At 46.5% G+C, this 24,871-nt stretch overlaps 1 protein-coding gene across 1 annotated transcript in view; it reads left to right on the top strand.

The window, feature by feature from the left end:
* The window catches only part of PDE6B (phosphodiesterase 6B), a 39,547-nt gene that overhangs the window by 11,223 nt on the left and 3,453 nt on the right, over positions 1-24,871 (top strand). Inside the window, exons 10-20 of the mRNA XM_039544532.1 lie at positions 19-162; positions 1,432-1,497; positions 2,146-2,292; positions 5,841-5,948; positions 7,258-7,367; positions 9,955-10,042; positions 11,585-11,685; positions 13,110-13,217; positions 19,131-19,194; positions 21,014-21,088; positions 21,646-21,729. Coding sequence (XP_039400466.1) covers positions 19-162; positions 1,432-1,497; positions 2,146-2,292; positions 5,841-5,948; positions 7,258-7,367; positions 9,955-10,042; positions 11,585-11,685; positions 13,110-13,217; positions 19,131-19,194; positions 21,014-21,088; positions 21,646-21,729 — 1,095 coding nt within the window. The remainder of the gene's footprint in view (positions 1-18; positions 163-1,431; positions 1,498-2,145; positions 2,293-5,840; positions 5,949-7,257; positions 7,368-9,954; positions 10,043-11,584; positions 11,686-13,109; positions 13,218-19,130; positions 19,195-21,013; positions 21,089-21,645; positions 21,730-24,871) is intronic.

The raw sequence follows: 24,871 nt of genomic DNA, 5'->3' as shown, positions 1-24,871 counted from the left end.
TTCTTTTCTTTTTTTAAGTCTTTGACCCAGTTCCTGGGCTGGTCTGTCCTCAACACGGATACTTACGATAAGATAAACAAGCTGGAGAATCGTAAGGACATTGCTCAGGACATGGTGCTGTACCATGTGAAGTGTGATAAGGATGAAATTCAGGAAATCCTGGTACTGCTTTTCAATTTATACTGTAATCAGCATACAGATGTTGCATGCTTAAATAGCAACTGTGCCTGAGAGAACTTGCATTTATGTAGCATGTTTTGTTCCAAAGTGTTGTATTTTACTACATGCATTTCTAAGGCACCCATCACCACAGAGTGAGTTTCCATTACACAATGGCCCATCAACATCCTAGTAAATGGGCCATATTCTCTCCTGCCCCACCCTTGTCAGAGCTGTGATACCACCTTCAATAGGGACAGATCCACGTAGCTACTTCCTGGGAGCTTCCAGAGCTCCATTTACCTAAGGCCTGCACAGAGGGATGGCTCGTGATATGTGCCTTGAAGGTGGTAATGCTTCAGCTCAACCAGAGCTGACCAGAAAGAATTGCATTGCTGAAGAACTTCTGCAATTAATTTTAAACAAGCTTTGTACATACAGGTACACTTTACCATTGAGATGCAGTCACCTCTGGGGTGGGAGGACAGCTGCCAGGTGGACAATGGTTGGGCCGGGAGGCAAGACCTTAGCTAAGGAAAAGCAAATGGTCAATGCTTAGTATTAAAAATGTATTTCAATGCTAGCCCTGCAAACTCACTATAGGCTCTGAGAGTTAAGATGGGTTCTTTCCTTCTTGGGCATTATCAAGTCCTCACTACATCTGTGCAACTCCATTAGCCATAGTGAAATGGCTTCCACAGATAGTTTCCACAGATTTCACCAAAAGCATAGTCTGATGACAGTGACGTTGAATGGGCGTAGCAGAGTCTACAGGACCTCTACTCCTTGTGATGATGCTTGAGACAGAGAACCCAGCTTGAGTGTCAGTCCCCAGAGTGAGTTTAGAGGACAAACAGTTTTTCCACTTGACAATGAAGCAATGAGGGGAGGGATAACTCAGTGGTTTGAGCATTGGCCTGCTAAACCCAGGGCTGTGAGTTCAATCCTTGAGGGGGCCATTTAGGGATCTGGGGCAAAGATCTGTCTGGGGATTGGTCTTGCTTTGAGCAGGGGGTTGGACTAGATGACCTCCTGAGGTCCCTTCCAACCCTGATTCTATGATCAGAGAGATGCACTGCATATGGAAACCCACCTCCACCACTGTCAGAGTCACTTTATAAGTCAGAACTGACCCTTAAGATCAGAAATGTAAGTAAGGTTCAGAAGAGAACATGTGTTTGGAAGTTGGACTAGATACCACTCCAAACATATACAGCTTTAGTGCTGATTGTCGAGTTGCTGGTAAAATTAACATGTATGTGATCTCTGTAGCCAACACGAGAGAGGCTGGGGAAAGAACTAATGGAATGTGAAGATGATGAATTGACAGTACTACTGGTGAGTGCCCCATGCACCGTTGACTTGACAGTAAAGACAAATAAGAATTTGGCAGAAGTAGGAGAACACTACTTATAGTGACACCCCCTCAGCATGGTATCTGGTCACCTCCGAATAGAAAGAACAGAACTCCCTCCTTCCCAACCATACAGGCATGTGGCATAGCCTAGGATAGTATCATTAGAGGCCATGCCTTCCAGAGATCTTGGGAACAGGCTGCTTTGCACTACCCCTGGCACAAGGCATTACCTAACCAGCACAATTGAGCCCCTACAGGACAAACCCTACTGAGAACCAGCTCAACCGCTAGGATCCTCCACTCATTTCGCTACCCAGAGCCAATACAGACCTAGGGCCACCACTGGCCTCTTTCACCAGTCCATGACCACTTTTGACCACATATGAAATCCACTTGGGGAGGCAGCTCTCTTCTGCTAAATCCCAGCAGAGAAACCAAAACGGACTGTCACTGGAAGAAGCACTTTTGCCTTTATTGTTACCTAAAAAGCACGTTACAGTACTGATATTTGAGTAATCTGAAAGAATGCAGCAGCAATAATCTGGTGGCATTTTTGAGATGACCCATGTGTGGCTTTCTGGGGAATGGCACACCCAGCATGGAAACAAGCCAAACTGTTTCTTTTTCAGAAAGAAGAACTGCCAGACCCCATTCAGTCTGAGATCTATGAGTTCCACTTCTCCGATTTCAAGTGCACTGAACTAGAGCTTGTGAAGTGTGGAATTCAGATGTACTACGAGCTTGGGGTGGTGAAAAAGTTCCAGATTCCACAAGAGGTAGGTGTCGGTCTCTGGTGAGATGTTACCGAATGATGCCTGGGGACTCCCAACCTCGTTAGATCCCCCTGGGAGGGAACAGTGGCTATTGATTTACAGTTAGCTTTCTGCTACATAATCACTAGGGCGGGTGCTCTGAAGATGGAGTTACAAACACCCATTTTTCCCCCCATAGTGCTAAGTGGAAGGGGGCCCCGTAAGGAAGAGGTTGAAAGCCACTGTCTCACAAGAGCAGTACAGTTGCAGGTACTATAAAATACATCTTTAGAATTATCTTACTTTGCAAAGGGTAGCTCGTACTCGAAGCAGTGGTGCTAACAGAATGCTGTTGCAGCCTGGCAAGTGAAGTTTATTGCCATCTCGTGTAAACTGGCTGTAACAGTTCTGCAAACTCGCAGGCAGGCCGGAGATTCTCCACTGCCCTGCACCTTGGGCAGTCCTTTACACAGGGCCGGCTCCAGGCACCAGCCGAGCAATCTCGTGCTTGGGGTGGCAGAATCTACGGGGTGGCATTCCGCCCAATCCTAGGGTGGCACGGACGCCTTTTTTTTTGGGGGGGGGGGGGGTTGCCGATCCGGCCGCCCTGTAGGAGGTGGCGGCGCGGAGGAGGGGAGAGCCCTGCTAGGAGCCAGCTGCATGCTCCATCTGCTCCAGCTGGTGCCAAATCTGCAGCAAGCCCGGCAGCCCGCGTCCTTCCCTCCCCGCCGATCGGAGCGGCATGGAGCCCACCCGGCAGGCGGTGCAGCAGTCAGGGCTGCGTGGCGAGCGCCCCATTGAAGCCCTGGCTTCCCCCCTTCTCTCTCTCCCCCTGCCTCCTCTCCGCCTCCCCTCCGCTAGTCAGGGCACGTCTGCAGCACAGGGAGACCCCTGCACCCTGGCTCCGGCTGCCCCGCAGGTTTTTTTCCTGCTTTTTTTTTTTTTTTTTGCTTGGGGTGGCAAAAAAGCCTGCCTTTACACCTGTACAAACGGCAACCACCTTTACGGCAACCACCATTTGAAGTGAATGGAGGATTCTGATTTGGTACAATTTTGCCCAAGGTACGTGAACATAAAAACAGCCATACTGGGATAGACCAAAGGTCCATCTAGCCCAGTATCCTGTCTTCTGACAGTGGCCAATGCCAGGTGCATCAGAGGGAAGTGACTACAGAATGTACCAGGCAAGGGAGAATTAGGCCCTTAGCCCGCTTAGCGCTAAGTGAGACAATGAACGTTGTCATCCCTAATATTTTGGCGTCTATCTTAATAAAACAAACTGCCAGAGAGTTTAGACTCAGCACTTCCCGAAAACCAGAATAGGGCAGTGACTGTCTGGTAGGCACTAGAGTTTTCAAGGTCTCTGAACTCAAGTCTGAGAGCACTTCCCACTCCCGCCCATTGACGTCAGTGAGAACTGAGGATGCTTGATATCACAGAGGTGGTGCTCATCACCTCACCGAGATCGGTGCTTAATGAGGCTCAGACAAACTTGCAGGGTTGCTTTTAAAAAATAGCACCCCTGACGTTTAGAAGAGATGTAAATCTTTATTCTGGGTATTAGCTCACCTCTAACTAAGGGGGTTGGGAAGAAACTCTTCTTGTGAGCACTTGGGATACCCACTTAGGGCTTCTTGGCCCTTCACCAGAAGCATCTGCTACCAGTCACTGTCAGACACAGGATAGCAGACAAGAAGGGACCACTCATCTGATCTTTCTTATTAACATTACAACTTGATACTAAAAAGTAGGCTTCCTACTTGGGCCAAGAACTCAGGGGTGGCTCCAGGCCCCAGCACGCCAAGCACGTGCTTGGGGCGGCATGCCGCGGGGGGCGCTCTGCCGGTCACCGGGAGGGTGACAGGCGGCTCCGGTGGACCTCCCGCAGACATGCCTGCGGAGGGTCCGCTGGTCCCGCGGCTCCGGAGGTCCACCAAAGCCGCAGGACCAGCGGACCCTCCGCAGGCACGCCTGCGGGAGGTCCACCGGAGCCGCCTGCCACCCTCCCGGCGATAGGCAGAGCGCGCCCCGTGGCATGCTGCCCTGCTTGGGGCGGCAAAATGTCTAGAGCCGCCCCTGCAAGAACTGCAGCTGTACTGGCTACATTTTCAGAGCTAACTTGCTCTGAGCTATCACAAGAATCACTGCCTTTTTACTACACATGTGCACAATTCACCTCCCATGCCTTTGGGACAGAGCCTGGAAAAGAGAGAAAGAAAGACTGGTTCTGAACAGGGGTCATGCCTGTACTTAACATATTACTTTGCTACTCTACTGCCAGACAGAAGAGCCTTCTGAAGCATCCAGTGCATTGTCTGAAAATCTTAATTCTTCACATTAGTGTTGAATCCCACCTTACAGTAAAGAGTTAATAACAATCATACGTGGATTCTTTCACTTTTTAAACAAGATACTACGGTTATAAAATATGGGGTCTATAAAGAGAAAATAAAACAAAATTTTAAAAGTTTATTTCTAAGTGCATTAGATTACAATCACTAGGCTAGGCAATTGCTTTTGTCAGCTGTAACTTCTAGCTTGCTATGGAACCATACACATCTTTCAAAAGAAGAATCTAGGTTCTTAATCACACCACTGAAATGTAGGAGAAAAGATAACAGAAAATGGAGCTCTGGGGTGGGATTAAGAAACAATAGTTATCCCCATTAAACACTAGACTACACATAGAAACCAATGCCACCAAAGTATCCAACCCTTTTCTATTATACAAGTAGATTCTCTCAAATAGCAGAGCACCACCAACCCTGACCTGATGTTTTCCCCAAAGTGTTATCTCCCCTCATTCTTTCCATACTTCTGTCAGACAGCTTTCTCCCTAACACTAACTAAGAAAACAGAGCACCTACATTTTAAAGGGCCCCAGACTCCTCCCCTTCCCAGCATGCTTTGCTAGAAGACTGAGAGGGAGGCTCCCCCTCCTTAACTTGGCATAAGAAAAGCTAGTACTTTTTTATCATCTTTGAACAAGTTTTGCCACTGCCTTTTTCTGTAGTTCTTATCTGAAGCTATATTATCTTAGTTTTGTACTACTAAGGAAAAACCTTGATTCCTTTTTTCCCCCCAGAGGGCTCAAGGAAAATAAACACAGTTTGTTGAAAAGTCTCTCTTTAAACAAAAAACAACAAAAAACCTTGAGGGTCTTTCCTAATTTTTAGTGACCACTTGTTCTGTTACAGGCTACAAGATCATAAAAGCAACTCTATAATTTAGAGTGGTGAAGCACTGGAATGGGTTACCTAGGGAGGTGGTGGAATCTCCTTCCTTAGAGGTTTTTAAGGTCAGGCTTGACAAAGCCCTGGCTGGGATGATTTAGTTGGGTTTGGTCCTGCTTTGAGCAGGGGGTGGGACTAGATGACCTCCTGAGGTCCCTTCCAACCCTGAGATTCTATGATTCTGTGATTTGTAGCTGATTGCTTTTGCTTCAAGAACTGTTTTTTACTAATTCTTTATTCTCATACATTTGTTCCCTGGTCGCTCCCAAGCACTATAAACTAGTTTGCTTCTGAGGCAAATCTGTTAACATTCTACTCACGGCTCTCCTATTTGTGCAGGTGCTGGTGAGATTCATGTATTCTGTCAGCAAGGGTTACAGGAAGATCACTTATCACAACTGGCGGCATGGCTTCAATGTGGCACAGACCATGTTCACACTTTTAATGGTATATCTTATGTACGACTACTATCTTTTCCCTCTTAACTGCAAAGCATGGTTTTATTTACAGGGACTCTTATGCAGTGAGTAGAAATCTTATGTGTTTTCTTACAAGTATCTTTTTCCTTTTTTGAAAAAGTCTTGTTAATAAAAAATACAAAAGTTAATCTAGAGGGTAATTCACACAAGGCAAGTGGGTCTCAGTCCCCCTCTAGTGGCTAGTCCACAAAAATGACTACTAGCTGATGAATGTTACTTCTAGCTGATGAATGTTAGAGCTAAAGGATTACTGTACAGCAGAGCTCTGATACTGCAGCCCCCAAGTTCAAACCCAAGAACAGCTGTTTATAGCAGAACCTTTCCCTTCAAGGAGTTAACATTTTATGAACAATAACAGCCCAACTGGAGCGGTCTTAAATGGAGGAGAAAACAAGCCCAGCCACTCTGAGGCCTGGTGCGTGCTCCTAAGACGTAGCAGGACCAGCTCACTTTCTGAAGTGCTAGGGAGCTTGTCACGGAGTGTGGGGGAGTCAGGGTCCTGCACCCCCCACTTCCTGCAATTCACCGTGACTCTCAGCCAGCCAGTAACACAGAAGGTTTATTAGACGACAGGAACACAGTCCCAAGCAGGGCTTGTAGGTACAACCAGGACCCCTCAGCCAGGTCCCTCCGGGGAGCAAGGATCTTAGACCCCAGACTTGGGGTTCTCTGCCTCTTCCCAGCCAGCCCCAAACTGAAACCAAAACCCCCTCCAGCAGGCTCTCTCCCCCTGTCCCTTTGTCCAGTTTCCCGGGCAAAGGTGTCAACTCGCCCCACCCCCTTCCTGGCTCAGGTTACAGGCTCAGGTACTGTCCCTTACCTAAAGTCACCCCCTGCTCTCCCCTCCCCCATGCAGACATTCCCAGGTCAATGCACCCCACTCCCTACTGCGTCAGAGAGCTGTGCCCAGCTGGATTCAGACCACCTTTGGGAGGTGCTTGTCCTCTGACTCCATCTCAGGACGGGGTGGGGGAGGATATATGAGTTAAGGTCAGTACAGCACTCAGATGCTACGGTGATAAGTAACACCGACACATAAGGATCTCTCATATACGTAACTAAGACACACACATGCTCTGATCTTGAAATGTTTTTCCCCTTTCCTTTCTGCAATTCTTGTGCTGATTCTAGAGTGTGTCTTGCATGTGGCTTCACAAAGTCCATGCTTAGTTCTTTAATTATGTTCAGCGTAAGAGACTCCTACTCACCTAGCAGACTCACTCGGTTTTATTTTCTATCGGAAATACTAATGAAAGCATGTGATTCTCTCCCCCTAGACTGGCAAACTGAAGCGTTACTACACAGACCTTGAAGCCCTTGCTATGGTAACTGCAGCTTTGGTTCATGATATTGATCACAGGGGCACCAACAACCTTTATCAGATGAAGTAGGCACCTTTCTATTGCTCTAAATGATTCCAGTCATTGTGCGCGTGTAGTGGTGGAGTGGGATCTAACCGAATTCACACCACGCCCTGTTCCCACTGACACTCTGACAGCTGCGGAAGCTGTAGTTTGATAGGCTATTGTAGCAATCGGTGTTTGGCCAAAGCAGCAGTGCGTTTTTTAAGATGGAACATTAAGCTAGAGAGATACTGGAGGTAGGGGGAAAATGCTATGCATGACCCCCAAAACTTGAGCTTCAAAGGGGGAGCCAGGAGTGACCTGGTCACAAACCCTGCTGGGTTTCTAAGCAGCAAGCTGGGTCAGCGTGTCAGGGGTGGTTACTCTTCGCTATTACGTCAGACATTCTGCTCATGGTTATAGTCTAGGGCAGAGGTGGGCAAATTATGGCCCACGGGCCACATCTGGCCCGTGGGACCATCCTGCCCGGCCCTTGAGCTCCCGGCCGGGGAGGCTAGCCCCCGGCCCCTCCCCTGGTGTCCCCCCTCCCCCACAGCCTCAGCTTGCCATGTCACCAGCGCTCTGGGTGGCAGGGCTGCGAGCTCCTGCCGGGCAGCGTGTCTAGGAGGGCCGCTGGCCTGCCCCGGTGCTCTAGACTGCGCGGGGGCCTGGCTGGCTCTGGTCTGAGCAGCATGGTAAGGGGGTGGGGAGCAGAGGGGTCAGATAAAGGGCAGGGGGTCCCGGGGGACAGTCAGATGGTGAGGGTGTGGATAGGAGTCGAGGCAGTCGGGACAGGGAGCAGGGGGGGTTGGATAGGGGTTGGGTCCTGGGGGGGCCAATTAGGGGTGGGAGGTCCCAGGAGGGGGCGGTCAGGGGACAAGGAGCAGGGGGGGTTGGATGAGTGGGGGGTTTTGAGGGGGGCAGTCAGCGGGCTAGAAGTGGGAGGGGATGGATGGGGGCGTGGCCAGGCTGTTTGGGGAGGCACAGCCTTCCCTACCCAGCCCTCCATACAGTTTCAGAACCCCGATGTGGCCCTCAGGCAAAGGTGAAAGTAAGCTGGTACGGTACGGCACGGTGTACCGGCAAGAGCCAGTACGCCAAGCCGGACCGGACCGCACTGGCTTCCGCGGCAGGGATTTAAAGGGCTCTGAGCTCCGGCGGCCAGGCTGGGGCCGGGATGTAAAGGGCTCAGAGCTCCTCGCGGCTGTGGGCAGCCCAGAGCCCTTTAAATCTCAGCCACAGCTCAGGCGGCCAGGCTGGGGCTGGGATTTAAAGGGCTCTGGGCTCCCCACAGCGGCAGGAGCTCCGGGCCCTTTAAATCCCAGCCCCAGCCTGGCAAAGCTCAGGGTTCCCCGCGGCAGCTGGAGCCCTGGGCCCTTTAATTTGCCCCTGAACCCTGGGGGGCTCCCAGCCACCTCTTCAGCTGGGAGCCCCTGGTTGATTTAAAGGCCCTGGGGCTCCCAGCCACAGCCGGTGCCCCAGGGCCAGGGGCGGCTCTAGAGCCCAGCGGGGCAAGCACCCGCCTGGGGCGGCCCTTTCCCAGGGGGGCGGCAGGCTGGGCCGGTTGAGCTGCCGCAGTCATGCCTGCGGGAGGTCCACCGGAGCCCCGGTTCGCTGGTCCCGCGGCTCGGCTGGACCTCCCGCAGGCATGACTGCGGCAGCTTAACCGGAGCCGCCGGACCAGCGACCAGTCCGCAGCCGCGGGAGGTCTAGCTGAGCCGCGCGATCAGCAGACCCTCCGCAGTCAAGCCCGCGGCAGGTCCACTGCTCCCGCGGCTCGGGGGCGCCTCCCGGGCATGATTGCTTGGGGCGGCCAAATTTGTAGAGCCGCCCCTGCCCAGGGCCTTTAAATCTTGAGAGGCCACGCCCCTCTCAGGACTCCGGCAGTACCGATAAGTCCTGTAAGTTACTTTCACCCCTGCCTTCAGGCCAAAAAGTTTGCCCACCCCTGGTGTAGGGGAAAACGTACAGCTAACAGCAGCTAACACTCACACTGCCCTGGTCCTGCCCTCACACGTACAGCTAACACCACCTCACGACTTCGGGGGCTAGTCATGCCCCTCCTCCACAAGTAATGCACCCGCCTGCCATGGTGCTTGCTGGCTTTATTGCTCTAGTGCTCTCATGAGCTGGGGGGCCTCTCTGTTCCCACTCCCTGTACAGGATTTAGCTGTGTGCAAGGATTTCACTGTCAGGGCCTTGCACTGGGATTTCACAGATGTGCTGTACAATCTAGGAAACTGTGCGAGGGCTACTGCTTTTCCTGTTGTTTTAAATCAATAAAATACGTTGAGTTCCTAAAGTAGAATAAACCTGCTCACACATTATAATAAGGGCCATTTATTAAGGGTTAATAAATGATTCAAAGATATAAGCATGTTAGACTTGAGTAGGTGTTTAGATGGTTTATAAGTACTGCAGTGAAAAATGTTACAGCTGGGTAAAGGCCAGAAGAATTGTTTGATCAATTGACAAGCCATTTATTTAAAATATTATCTATTAACCCTTTATCCACTAGTTAAACCTAGATATAAAGCGTGATAAACTGAAATATTAAAATAAGACACTCTGTAAAACTCCCTTGTGCATTAGTGTTGTACTAACTTTTGAATTTTTAATTTACACAATTAGATCTCAACATCCGTTAGCAAAACTTCATGGTTCATCAATTTTAGAGAGACACCACTTGGAATTTGGAAAGTTCTTGCTTTCAGAAGAGGTTTGTAATGTACATTATTAATGGAGGGATTTGGTTGATTTGCTGTCAGCTAAATTTTAATTGTTCAACACTCTGCAGTTTCACTTTGCAGGGGTTTGTGCCAACATTTTACTTGGGTTCAGATCTCTGAGGACTTGAATTTATTCCACCAGTTCACTTAAAGTTTTACAGATGAACCAACTCCAAAGTCAAAGTGAGATTCGGTTAAAATGGCAGAGTTTCTCTTGGGTTAGTGGTGAAAACATGCAGAACTAAAAAGTTCACCTGCTGTCCTTGCAAAACTCTGGTGCACAAACTGTTTTACAGTGCCTACCATAATGGGGCTTCAGGTGCTACCACAGGGGTCGGCAACCTTTCAGAAGCGGTGTGCCGAGTCTTCATTTCTTCACTCTGATTTAAGGTCTCACGTGCCGGTAATACATTTTAACGTTTTTAGAAGGTCTCTTTCTATAAGTCTATAATATATAACTAAACTATTGTTGTATGTAAAGTAAATAAGGTTTTTAAAATGTTTAAGAAACTTCATTTAAAATTAAATTAAAATGCAGAGCCCCCCGGATCAGCAGCCAGGACCCGGGCAGTGTGAGTGCCACTGAAAATCAGCTCGTGTGCCACCTTCGGCACCCATGCCATAGGTTGCCTACCCCTGTGCTACCACCATATAAGAACTAAACAAATCAGCCCGAGATTGCTCTTGAGATTTGTGAGCCTCTTCCCGGAACATAGTCCATGCGTGTGATGAAACTGAAACCAGATGCCATGGGGTTCACGCAGCTCTAATCCTGTAAAGGAGAATCTTCAACTCCCATGTTTTATCAGACACTTCCAAATATCTGAAGCCTGTGAATACTTCCCTTTACTGCAGACATTCCCTCTATCGTGTACTTTCAATCCTTTAGCTAGGGACAGTGAAAGACATATCTCTAGTCTGTCTCTACCTACTGTAATTTGGTATGTTCATTATATACATCAAAATACCTTTCACATACACAGCACTCTCCATCTGAGGCTCTCCCGGAACTTTACTGCCTTGCCTCACCACTGCCTAGTGAGGTAGGCCAGTGTTGTTCCAGTTATACAGATAAAGGGGAAATGGAGGTGCAGAAGTTAAGTGACTTGCCCGTGTTTTAACAGGGCATCTGTGACAGAACCAGCGAGAGACCTTGAAGCAAAGCTTACAGGTTTCTTAAGTAAGAGGACTCGGAACCCATAATGCCCATTGACGGTCTTTAATCATCCTTCCCCCACTATGGACCAAATCCTGACAAATTCATTCAGTTAAACTTTTACTTCAGGCAAACTCCCATTGAAGACAATGGGAGTCCAGTTATACGCTGAGTAACTACTTCGGGGTACTAGGCCCCATCCAATGCCCATTTAAATCATTGGGTGTCTTTGCATGGACCATGGGAATTGGATTGAGCCCTCAGCCTGCATTTTGACTGTAGCTGAAGATGTTACACAACGAATTAACACCCATCTTCCAAGATGAGCAATCCACGGGATATCCAGAATCACGTATTAAACTTTGTTTTCCTTTAGTCCCTGAACATCTACCAGAATCTCAACAGGAGACAGTTTGAGCATGTGAATCATTTGATGGAAATTGCTATCATAGCAACTGACTTAGCGCTTTACTTCAAGTAAGTGAGTTGTGTATTTCAGCAAACACATTGCAAATAGCTGGTCACATTAGTCTAAAATATCACAACTGATTGTCCAGGCTCTCTGTGGGCAGAACTCCTATTAACAGCAGCTGTGTCTTTGGGAGACCATGTGGGTGCTGTCAAATATTACTTAAATTAAAATAATTTTAAAACACTGATTTTGATTTAAATACATATTTTTCGTAATTGATTTTTGTGATTTTGAAATTGCTAACAGTGATTTTGTTTTCCTGGTTTCTTTAGTTAGTTTCCTTATTAATACATTACACTTTAGATTTTACACTAAGAAGTTTCACACTAAAAATACTGATCAGTGCCAAAGAACAGTCCTTGGTCTTGTTAACATCCATTGAGAATAGCATAGCCCCAAACAGAACATAGACAAGCAAATGGCCCATGCTATATTTGCAACTAACCTTCCAATATAAGTAATTTCCGTAAGTCATGTCCGGGCTATACTCATCCATCAGGGTTTGTAGTATGAAGTCAGAGACCTGGGCTCCTAAGCAGGCCAGATTTCCAATTTGGCACAGTAGGCACGTGCCATGGGACACTGGTGTTTTAGGGGCACCTTACCTCTCTAAAACTGTGTGCAACATGAAGGTCAGCTGTACGGGGGGTTGGGGAGGGGGGAGGCGGGCGGCGCTGAAGATCCCATGCCTAGGGACGTGTAAGGTGTAAATCCAGCCCTGCTCCAATGTCATCTAGTTGTTTTGGAAAACACAGTCCTTCATTGCCTAAATATGGGCTTATCTTTAGGCTCCTGTTTTGAAAATGTCAGACAGTGTATAAGAATGTTCACAATAACTTTAATGTACTGAAAGTGTAACTTCACTGTTAGCACTAAAGCAGTTTTATTTAGAAGTAAACATTTTATGCCACTAAGAAATACTGTTGGAGCGATGGTGTTGTTTCCGATATTTACATGGCAAGGATTTGTAAACTTGTTAAAACTTAATAAATAAATAAATACAATTTTAGCTGCTCATGCTGCAAACACATGGGGAAATGATGAACTTTAGGCACACGAACAGTCCCAGTGAAGTTAGGTACCTGCTTGAGGATCAGAGTCAGTACCTTGGCTATATAATAGTAGCATTTATCATTTAATTCAGTGTAAGTTTTAATCTAAAGTTGCAATAGCACAACTTTTCAAGCTGTATTTACAAAGCCTCAACCTGACTAAAACCGATTTTTGCAACATTTAAGTGCTTTACGATTATTTCAAACACTCTGTCCTATTTAAAAGATTCAGATAACAATACGTCGTTGTGGTGGGCACTTGGCTGTGGTAAAGCCTGGGATTGCTCATGTGCAATGTTTCCATGGGAAATCAAAATGAGATCTGCTAACTCCATATTTAATGCATTCATTTCCCTACCTCTTTGGGTTTTTTGAAGAAAGAGAACTATGTTTCAGAAGATTGTTGATGAGTCCAAGACGTATGACAACGAAAATGCCTGGACTGAATATTTGTCTCTGGAGACCACAAGAAAAGAGATTGTCATGTGAGTAAATAAAAACCTCTTGATAGGCAAATGGTGAAGTGACAACTACGCCTCTATTAAATAAGTGTTTACTAAGAACCGACTGCATAGTTTAGCACAGCATGCGATATTTTCCTCTAAGGGATATTAAGACAACATTTTAGTATTTAATGAATCTTGGAGACAAAAGTATAGTGGCTTTGCATTCTGGGTTATTCTTGAAGGGTAGCCATATAAAAAGATATTAAAACAAAAACCAAATCTCTTTAACTTTCTCTGTACTAAAGAATTATATGGAAATATAGCAGAATTTTTTTAAGGTGTGAATAGGATGAAGTCACATCTAGGTTAGGGTGACTAGATGTCCCGATTTTATAGGGACAGTCCTGACTTTTGGGTCTTTATCTTATATAGACTCCTATTACCCCCCACCCCGTCCCGATTTTTCACATTTGCTGTCTGCCACCCTAATCTAGATAAGTGTCAAGTAAACTTTATATTCAAATTCTAATTGCAAGTATCCACATTTCTAATTTAAATTGCTTATTCTGCTTGGATGTATTTATGGCAACTTTCAAGATTAACAGAATTCTATGAGTTTTAGGGAGCAGACATCCAATGACAAAAACTGAAGTTATTGCAAGCCCCACACAGAACCAGAGAGCCTACTGATGAAGAGTTGCAAGAAGTCTGCTTTGGCTTAAACGGTAAGGGAGGCCAAAGCCTCCCTATTGATGAAATCAAGGATAAGAGCTTGAAAACCGAGTGCCATCCAGTATGAATCTGAAGCCTGGTCTACATCTAAAACTTACTAACAATAGCTGCTCCACTCAGGAGTATGAAAACTTCACACCTCAGAGACGTAGTTAAGCTGACCTAAACCCTGTGGTAGACACTGCTTCTTCCATTGACCTAGCTACCACCTCTCAAGGGGGTGGAATTACTACAGTGACAGAAAACCCCCTTCCATTGCTGTAGCCAGTATCTACACCACAGCAGCATACAGTGCTTCAGTTGTGCTGCTGTAGCACTTGTAGTGTAGACACACTCTGAGTAAGCTACTCTTGCAAAGTAGCCAGAAAACTCCTCTCAGTGAGAAACCTTTTACCCTGCTTCACAGCTCAGATTCAGAATGCACTCATTGGGACTGCATGGATGCTCTGGAGACAGTGCAGAGGAAAGCTTCTATCGGAGCCACAGCATAAGTGGGGCCCTATCAAATTCACAGCCATGAAAAACGTGTCACAAACTATGAAATCTGGTCTCCCCTCTGAAATCTGGTCTTTTATGTGCTTTTACCCTTTACTACACATTCACGGCTGAAATAATGAACATTTATGATTTTTAAAATCCTATAACTGTGAAATTGGCCAAAATGGACCCTGAATTTGATAGGGCCCTAAGCATATGACTTAGAAGATTCTCTGTTCTGTAACAGGTCATGTTCGGAACATGGCTTTCAGCAGACAGCCCTCTAGCTTCCTCTTTCCTTCACACGCCCTTTGTACAGACCATTTACATGCAAAGACTTCCTCTGAGGCTTGTGCAGAGGGAGCCTTCAGAATCTGGAGTTAAGACTTAGGAGCGACCATCTCAATAGCTGAAAACAAACTACAGTTACAACATCCAAACAGGTCCATCACTGGAGTGGGTTGTTGTTTGACTAGTATTTTTAGGCATAGAGCTTTGGGGTCTGACTGGGACAGCCCACAGGGCTCTTCTCACTGGCTAAAACCATTTCTAACAAATTTTAAGCCTTTATTTAATAAGCCCTTTTTATTATGGTTGCACAAAACAAAACAGAAAAACCCACTAACCCCCCGCCCCCTTCCCAAAATACCCACACTCATCTTAAATGCAGTGTTGGCAACTTTCACATTTGTAGCACAAGTCTTGCAATGTTTGGTGTTTTTCTTGAAGCCCTAGGCCCAGATAGAGTATCAATGAGATCTTGGCTTTAAAGTGCCAAAATCAGTTAGGTGTTGTAATACTGAGCACAGCACCACCTTTAAAAATCTGGGCCCCAGTTCTGAAGGCAGGTGATTAGGAGATTCTTAGATTCTTAAAAAAAAGTTATTTAACCATCATGGCTGGAGGTAAAAGCTTGAAAACATGAAGCAAGTACACCCTGAAGGTTCACACTAGAAGACAAATAAAAAAGACCCCAATTTTTTTTTAATCAAGATTTTAAAGTTGATATGATTTCTGAACCCTTGGCATTAACAGTACCAGACAGAATGAAACAATAGCTCAGAGACCTGAATGCTGACCCCCTCTATAGACGTGAGGCCCTCAACGTAGGGTGGGGAAGAGGCATTCCCTGTGAAGGAACTGTATTTGTGGCAGAACAGGCCAGTGCAAAGTATGGGTTCCTTATGCTGATCAACAGACCTAAATTGCCTGCTAGGAGAATGTGCAGGGATCCTACTTACCAAAGTTCAGGGTCTCCCTGTAGTAGCATTAGATAGGCTTCTTCATTCCACAAAGGTGCTGGGTTTGGAGCAGAGGAATCCTTTTCTCCCGATCCTTCTTGGATCCCTTGCATAAGTGGTTTTGTTCTAGGAGTGGAGAGTGTAGCATTAGCACTGACAGAAATGCCACCTGTCATTTAAATGAGGTGTTAACTCTGAAGCATAAGGAGCACTTAAAGTCAACATTGATAACTGTTTCCTTGCTTATCAGTTTAGCAGAAACATCCAGCTAATAACGGCTTTAGTGTTGTGCTTGAGACATACCACCCCTTCCTCCCCAATCTGACCTCCACAGAGCTCTGAAACTCAACTAGTTTCATTACTGTCAGTGCAGCCAATTTAATGAAAGCTCCCCCTTCTCCACCAGCAGGAACAAAGGTGAGCCCTGACCTCAGACAGGAGGAAGAGTGGTTTAGCCATAACCAGGGTGTAATCCTCACTGCCCATAAGCTCTAACCCCAGGCCAGCAAACAACATCCAGCATTGTACTTGGGTAGCACCATGGCTGTGTTAACCTCCCTCACTCCCCCACAGACACTGCCATCACTTACGACTACAAGCCCTGGTCAGGGCCAGTTCCAGGGTTTTTGCCGCCCCAAGCAGCGCAAAAAAAACCACACACAAAAAGCCGCGATCGTGATCAGCTCTACCGCCACCACTTCAGAATTTGGCGGCAATTCAGCGGCTGGTCCTTTGCTCTGAGAGGGACTGAGAGACCCCGCTGCCGAATTGTCGCCGAAGATCCGGACGTGCCGCCCCAAGCAGCTGCTTGCTGGGCTGGTGCCTGGAGCCGGCCCTGGTGATGCCAAAAACCAGGCCTGATAACTGCCAACTCAGCTAGGATGTTCGTGGTGTGGGAGTCACAGGGAAAGAGACTTAAAAATGGTGCATTTCTGTATTCTCCGGGAGCAGACATGAAATTTAACCATGAGCGACTACGACTAATGCCGCAACACATATCGCTTTGGAGCTGTGAGCCATAGAAATAATCAGAACTGTATTCTGGTGCTATCCCTAGACACCTCCTAGAGTGCTGGCTAAAGTAGCTGTTGGGTGCCCATCTGGGGCTAAGACAGCTGTACTAGGTGAGAAACTCATTCCTTGCACATCGTTTTCTATTTTAATATTATTACAGTAGAACCTTAACATGCACCAACAACTGGGATACTTTTAATTTAGTAACCTGCACTGGTTAAGTGAACAGTTAATATTTAACGGACTCAGTAACTGGTTAAAAGATAGGAAACAAAAGGTGGGAATAAATGCTCCGTTTTCACAATGGAGAGAAGTAAATAGCAGGGTCGCCCCAGGATCTGTACAGGGACCAGTGGTGTTCAGCATATTCAGAAATGATCCGGAAAAAGGGGTAAACAGTCAGGTGGCAAAGATAGTTAAATCTAAAGCCGACTGTGAAGAGTTACAAAGGGATCTCACAAAACTGGGTTACTGGGCAAAAAACAACAGGAGATGAATTCAGTGTTGATAAATTCAAAGTATTGCATATTGGAAAATATAATCCCAACTATACATATATAATTATGGGGTCTAAATTAGCCGTTACCACTGAGGAAAGACCTTGGAGTCATCGTGGATAGTTCTCTGAAAAACATCCACTCAGTGTGCAGCAGCAGTCAAAAAAAATGAACAGAATGTTGGGAATCATTAAGAAAGAGATAGATAAGAAGACAGTACATATCATAATGCTCTTATATAAATCCATGGTAGACTCGTACCTCAAATACTGCATGCAGTTCTGGTTGCCCCTTCTCAAAAAAGATATTAGAATTGGAAAAAGTACGGAGAAGGGCAACAAAAATGATTAAGGATCTGGAACAGATTCCATATAGTAGGGCCCTACCAAGTTCACCGTCCATTTTGGTCAATTCTTCTGTCATAGGATTTTTAAAATGGTAAATTTCATGATTTCAGGTATTTAAATCTGAAATTTCACTGTGTTGTAATTGTAGGAGTCCTGGCCCCAAAAGAAGTTGTGCAGGTGTGAGTTGCAAGGATAGTGTGTGTGACAGGGGGTGGGGGTGGTGGCAGTGCTGCTACTCTTACTTCTGTGCTGCTGCTGGCACTGTCTTCAGAGCTGGGCAGCTGGAGAGCGGCAGCTGCTGGCTGGGAGCCCAGCTCTGAAGGCAGCGCTGCCATCGTCAGCAGCACAAAAGTAAGGATGGCCCGGTATGGTATTGCCACCCTTACTTCTGAGCTGCTGCAGCACTGCCTTCAGAGCTGGCACCCAACCAACAGCTGCTGCTCCAGGCGCCCAGCTCTGAAGTCAATGTAGAAGTAAGGGTGGCAATACCGTGACTACCTAAAATAACCTTGGGATTCCCCTGGAACTCCCTTTTGGGTCAGGACCCCCAGTTTGAGAAATGTTGGTTGCCCTGTGAAATCTGTGTAGTACAGGGTAAAAGCATAAAAAAGATCAGATTTCATGGGGGAGACCAGATTTCACAGTCTGTGAGGTGTTTTTTTAAGGCCATGAATTTGGTAGAGCCCTACATATGAGAGACTAAAAAGACTGAGACTATTCAGCTTGGAAAATAGATGACTAAGGGGGGTATGACAGAGGTCTATAAAATCATGACTGATGTGGAGAAAGTAAGTGTTATTTACCCCTTCACATAACACAAGAACCAGGGGTCACCAATGAAATTAATAGGCAGCAGGTTTAAAAACAAAAAAAGGAAGTACTTTTTCACACAACACACAGTCAAGCTGTGGAACTCATTGCCAGGGGATGCTCTGGAGGCCAAAATTATATATAGTGGATTAAAAAAAGAATTGGATAAGTTCACGGAGGACAGGTCCATCAATGGCTATTAGCCAAGATGGTCAGGGATGTAACCCCATCCTCTGGGTGTCCATAAGCCTCTGACTGTCAGAAGCTGGGAGTGGGTCACTCAATGCCCTGTTCTGTTCATTCCCTCTGAAGCATCGACCACTGTCAGCAGACAGGAACACTGGTCTGACCCAGTATAACCGTTCCTATGTTCATTAAATTCCGAGAAGTGTCTAGTTCTAATAATTGATACTGGATAGTGGTCTAGCATATGTTCTGTAGTATTTAGAATAATTAAACACAGACATAAAACCTCACTGCAGGTTCTGCTACTAAATCTTTGCTAAGAAGTTACATGAGATTTTTGAGAATTAGCATAGCAGTAAGACCTAAAAAGCAAACCCATCTGATCAAAGAAAAGTACAGTAATCACAAAACTGTTTTGGTGGCAGGCAAGAAACACAGATACACTAGGTTTAACTCAAGATACTACTGCATACTGTCTGTCCCTGGTTTACAAAATGGTTCTCCTCAATCTTTAATGCTTGTCGGGGGAGAGGAGAGAAGTGGCAAAGTGTAGTACTGTTAAATTACAGTATAGACCCTGGATCCAGTGGGAACAAGACTGAGTGCTTCAGAATAGAAACTAACTCCGGTTCTGGTTCTGTTCTCCAGGGCCATGATGATGACTGCCTGTGACTTATCTGCGATCGCTAAACCCTGGGAAGTGCAGAGTAAGGTCAGACGCCTGATACACAATGTACTCCAATATATTGAAACCCGCTCTATTGTCTGAAGCCTGCATGAAGGAGGCTTCTCCTTACTTATCCTGGCCAACTTTCCAGTAATGCTGGTAGAAATTATATTTTTAGATTGATGAGCCAAGACCTTTTAGCTTGATGTTATTTTATTAGCAATCATGTAAGAGCTGAACCATCAGGGTTTACCAACACCACCTCTTCCCTCCCAGTGTTTCCATAGAAGGTTTTTATGGAATTGTAGAAAGTTTAAGACATTTATACACAGCTGGACAGTTGTTAACATTGGACTGTCACAGTAACAGTCACTGTGCTGAATGTAAAAGTAGGTAAATAAATGTAAAAGCAAATATATCTAGAGACTGCACCCAGTGCTATGAACCACTAGGACACAGTTAGTGTCACACAGAGAGGCTTCAGGGAAAACAGTGCTGGCAACTCTGACTTTATTGCCAGTCTCATAACATTCAGGGTTTTTCTTAAAGCCCCCGCTCCTGGAATCATGTGGCTGAGAATCTCAAGTAACTTTCACTTTAAAAAGCATTTAGTCCTCATTCTTACAGAAAGCTTAGGGGAAAAAAAAAAACCAACTGCACAAAACCATAAGACAAACTCCAACATTCATATTTTAAAACCTCACTTTTTAGGGGTTGGGGAGGAAGAGTCATGAAAGCTTCAGATTGGTGATACTGGGAAAGGACAACTGTGTCTTGGGGAACGTGGCAAAGAATCCTCTAATGCTGTGACGGTCCCCACCCTAAGCCTCATTGTAAAGTCCTGCTAAGGGCAGCGGGGGAGCTGTTCATTGACTGACATGAAGGAGCAGTAGACGGAAGAGTCTGCTGCCAGAGTCACGGAATTTGATTCTGCACTTCATAGCCCCAGGATGATTCCACTGATCTCAGCGGCGCGATCCTGCCGTGAATTAGTTAACTACACAGCAAGCAAGGCTGCAAATCTACAGCACTACCACTACCACATGCAACAACATCCTACCAGGGCCGCCCAGAGGGGGGGGCAAGAGGGGCAATTTGCCCCAGGCCCCGAGCCCCACAGGGGCCCCCACCAGAGTTTTTCGGGGCCCCTGGAGTGGGGTCCTTCACTCGCTCCGGGGGGCCCAGAAAACTCTTGCGGGGCCGGGCGCAGGAGCTTCTTCTGCTCCCGGTCTTCGCCGGGGGGCGGAAGGACCCCCCGCTGGCGAATTACCGCCGAAGACTGAGCGGGACCCGCCGCCGAAGTTCAGCTCCGTCTTCGGCAGTAATTTGGCGGTGGGGGGCCCTTCCGTTCCGGGACCCGCCGCCAAAGTGCCCCGAAGACCCGCGGCCGGGGGCCCCCCTCCGCCGAAGACCGAGCTGCACTTCGGCGGCGGGTCCCGCTTCGGCGGTAATTCGGCGGCGGGGGGGCCCCGCTGCGGGTCTTCGGGGCACTTCGGTGGTGGGTCCCGGAACGGAAGGGCCCCCCGCCGCCGAAATCCCGGGGCCCCGGAATCCTCTGGGCGGCCCTGCATCCTACCTGGAACATTGCTACAGAGCAATAGCAGCGTCCACATGGGACGTTACTGTGTGGCAAGTTGGCATGCTGTAGAGTCACACCCTGGTTTGCCATTCAGTAACTCGTCGCGTAGACAAACCGAGTAGAGAATCAGATGCACTGTGCTAACAGGATCACTTGGCTGTAGTCTGGGATTTGACGGACAAGATCGCTGGGTAAAGGAGCAGGGACTGGAACTCTCCTGTTAATGGAGACAAACTGTTTCAGATTAAAATCCCCAAACTGACTGTAGCTCTTATTCCAATGTAGGTAGCTCTCCTAGTAGCAGCTGAATTCTGGGAACAGGGAGACTTGGAGATAAGTGTACTTCAGCAGCAGCCTATCGTAAGTAGCCTATGAGCTCAGATTCATTCATTTCCTTCTAGCAAACCTCTTCACTGACAGCAATACATGAACAGGGCTGGATGCTTTGACAACATGGGAGCCCCTGGGGGGGGGGGGGGGGAGAACTCCCGTAATAGACATGAAAGCTGAGAGCAGTGATAATACAGGTCACAGGTTCCAAAAATCTAGCTCTGCTAATTAATTTTTTTTTAAAGTGAAATGTTTGTTTAGTTAATTTAAGGAACTTTAGGATCCCCTTAGCATTTATTAAGAATACAAAGATCCATCAATCTGGTACTATGGTGAGGGGCATAATAGAAAACAGTATCTAGGGACAGAAGTGGAGAAGAGAGAGTGTAGCTTGCTAAAGAAAAATGATGAAAATACCATTGTCTGTGTGGGAGAAGGAAGAGGTCGGAAAAGGAAAGCTCTTGAGAATGATACAGCAGAAGTGTTAGGCTGAGTTGCGACACTCCTCAAGGCGGAATAGTTCTAAAGGGAAAACAGCCAAGATGTGGCATTGAAGTGTTCTCCAAAGAAATTCTGTTCTCTTCCAGCCTATGATGGACAGGAAAAAAGCTGCTGAGCTTCCAAAGCTTCAAGTCGGTTTCATTGACTTTGTGTGCACGTTTGTTTATAAGGTAAGTGATTTGCACAGCAAAGAATGAAAGCTCGCTGATGCAGCAACAATGACGGTTTTTAAAAACCACTTACTCTAGCAAAAATTATATAAGCAAATTTCTCTCCAATCAGTGAGACTTGACCAATACCTAGAATGTTAATCAACAAGACACACGCTCGTCTTTCCCCTGACCAAAGACACTGCATGCAATAAATTGGGAAACTGGGATAAGCCTACGCTGTAAGCAGGAAAACTCCCACCATTACAGTGCCAACATGCACTAGGTGTAACTGGTCCAGGATTGTTACATACATTATTTAATACACCTTAAGTTTTGCTACATGGGATCACATCACCTGCCCAGCAGAGCAGCTGTACACCACACAGCAGTGCAGGGCAGCCTTGAACCCAGAGCTACAGGTGTGCTGTAAGCGGTGATCCTTGGGCAGCTAGTGTAACGCAGAGCAGCCTCACAGTGCCTGACAACCCCAGGACTGGTCAATTGTACAGAGCCGTCTTTGCACCTCCAGGCATGAGCTGCACTGGGCCCAGGAGATAAAAGCCAAGATTCCACAGCAAACTCCATATAGGGCAGTGGAGTGACGGGTGAGACGATACACAATTCCACTCCTGCTGGAATGGAAGGGCACAGAGTGGGCTCAGGGTATCTCTTGAGTGGCCCACAGGATCTGGTCCATGAGGCAACTATAGCTGAACTGCTCGGTAATGGTGACGCTACTGTAATTAAATGTAGCATCCTCGTAGGTGGATAATACCAGAAAACCCACCGCAGTAACATTTAACTATAAAAACGGGAACTGCGCAAAAGTGAGGACACTTGTTAGATGGAAATTAAAAGGAGCTGCCAGATAGGTTAAATGCCTGCAAGCAGCATGGGGACTACTTAAAAATACCATCTAGACTAAACATATGCCCCAAATCATAAAAGACAATAAGAGGAACAAAAGAACGCCACCGTGGCATCCTTTAAAATTTGGAAGTGAATTCCTAGTGAGGGTAACCAGAAGGTGCACAAACTCTGGCAGGTTAAGGGTAATAAGGCAGGCCAAGAAAGAACTTGCTAAAGATGCAAGAACTAAGAGTAAGAATTCTTTCAAGTACATCAGCAGCAAGAAGCTTGCCCAATAGGCAGTGGAGACCCTAGATGACAAAGGCGCTGAAGGAGCACTCAAGAAAGACAAGGCCATTGCAGAGAAGCTAAATGAATTCTTTGCATCGGTCCTTACTGCAAAAGTAGCGGGAAGAGTCAACAGCTTTTGTAAAAGGGAAGTTATGTCTCACCAATCTATCAGAATTCTCTGAGGGTGTCAATAAGCATGTGGACAAAGGAAAAAGATAGGAAACAAAGGGTAGGAATAAATGGTCAGTTTTCAAAAAGGAGAGGGGTAAATAGATCTGTGGCGTTCAGTATATTCATTAATGATCTGGAAAAGAGGGTAAACAGTGAAGTGGCAGTGTTTCCTGACAATGCAAAATTATGCAAGGTAGTTAAGTCCAAAAATGACTGCGAGGAGTTAGAAGGGGATCTTGGGTGACTGGGCAACAAAATGTCAGATGAAATCAAGATTGGTAAGTGCAAAGCAAAACACGGAAAAAATAATCCCAATTACACATACAAAATTAGCTGTTGCCACTCAAGAAAGAGACTTTAGAGTCATCGTGGCTAGTTCTTTGAGAACTTCGATCCAATGCACAGCGTGGTAAAAAAGGCTAACAGTATGTTAGGAACTATTAGGAACGGGACAGAAAATATCATAATGCCACTATATAAACCCATGGTGCACCCACACCTTGAATACTGTGTCCCGTTCTGCTCACCCCATCTCTAAAAGGATATAATGGAACTAGAAAAGCTTCAGAGAAGGGCAAAAAAGACGATCAAGGGTATGGAACGGCTTCCATATGAGGAGACACTAAGAAGATTAAGGCTGTTCAGCTTAGAAAAGAGACAACTAAGGGGGGATATGATAGAGGTCTTTATAATCATGAATGGTGTGGAAAAAATGAAGCATTATTTACCCTTTCCCACAGTACAAAAACCGGGAGTCACCCGGTGAAATTAATAGGCAGCAGATTTAATACATACAAGATGAAGTACTTTTTAACCTAATGTACAGTTAACCTGTGGAACTCATTACCATGTGACTGCTAAAAGTATAACTGGGTTCAAGACAAGAACTGGATAAATTAATGGAGGATAAGTCCATCAGTGGCTATTAGCCAAGATGGTCAGAGATGTAACCCCATGATCCGGGTGTCCCTAGCCTCTGACTGCCAGAAACCAGGAGGGTAAAATTGTCCTGTTCTGTACACTCCCCTTGAAGCTCTGGGACTGGCCACTGTCGGCAGACAGGATACTGGGCTAAACAGACCATCGGTCTGACCTAGTATGGCCAGTCTTATAAAAATCTTCTAAAGCTCTGGGATGAAAACCAGGGAGGACAACTCTGCTCCTCTGGCACAATGGAACTTTCCACCCTAAGGGTAAAGGTTGTCTGGGCAGAAGACAGAGGTTTCTTAGAGGCCAGCCCAAGACTATAGAACGAACTCCCCCCAGGAACAAAGGCCCATCACAAACCTCCCCACCTTCCACGCGGAGTGCATGGCATATTTCTTTGACTTCTCAAACATACGGCAGCATGTGTCTACTATTTTTAAAAAATCCAAGAGACTGCAGTGAACACACTTCTCCCCTGGGGGGCAGGATGAAAGAACAAACATATGACTGATGTTAGACCCAGTTGCCTGAGGCACTGTCGGAAGGCCCTCAGATACTACGGTGATGAGAACGTACATAGACTAGAATAGGAGTATGACACTGGAATACACCTTGGGGTTCTGCTAATGAACTTACACTAAGTAACAGCTATGCAAATACGGCACACACCTGGCAGCGTCTGACAAAAGTTCAGTAATACTTATTTGTATTACTCTGCCTACGTTTGCCTTTGGTGCATCTGAGTCTCTGGTCACAGTGTGGGGGGTTTTCAGCTCCCTTCTCAGTGTGGGCAGGGGTCCCAATGCTGTGGGGAGCACATGCCAGCTCTTCTTCTACTCCCCATACCCACAGGGACCCTGGTCACACCCAGGGAGAGGCACAGGAAGCCCCTTCACCATCCCCACTTGCTGCAGTTGTGTGT

This window comes from Mauremys reevesii, linkage group 6, assembly GCF_016161935.1.
Source record: "Mauremys reevesii isolate NIE-2019 linkage group 6, ASM1616193v1, whole genome shotgun sequence".
NCBI lineage: Eukaryota > Metazoa > Chordata > Testudines > Geoemydidae > Mauremys > Mauremys reevesii.
This window is presented reverse-complemented; position numbering and strand designations above follow the sequence as displayed.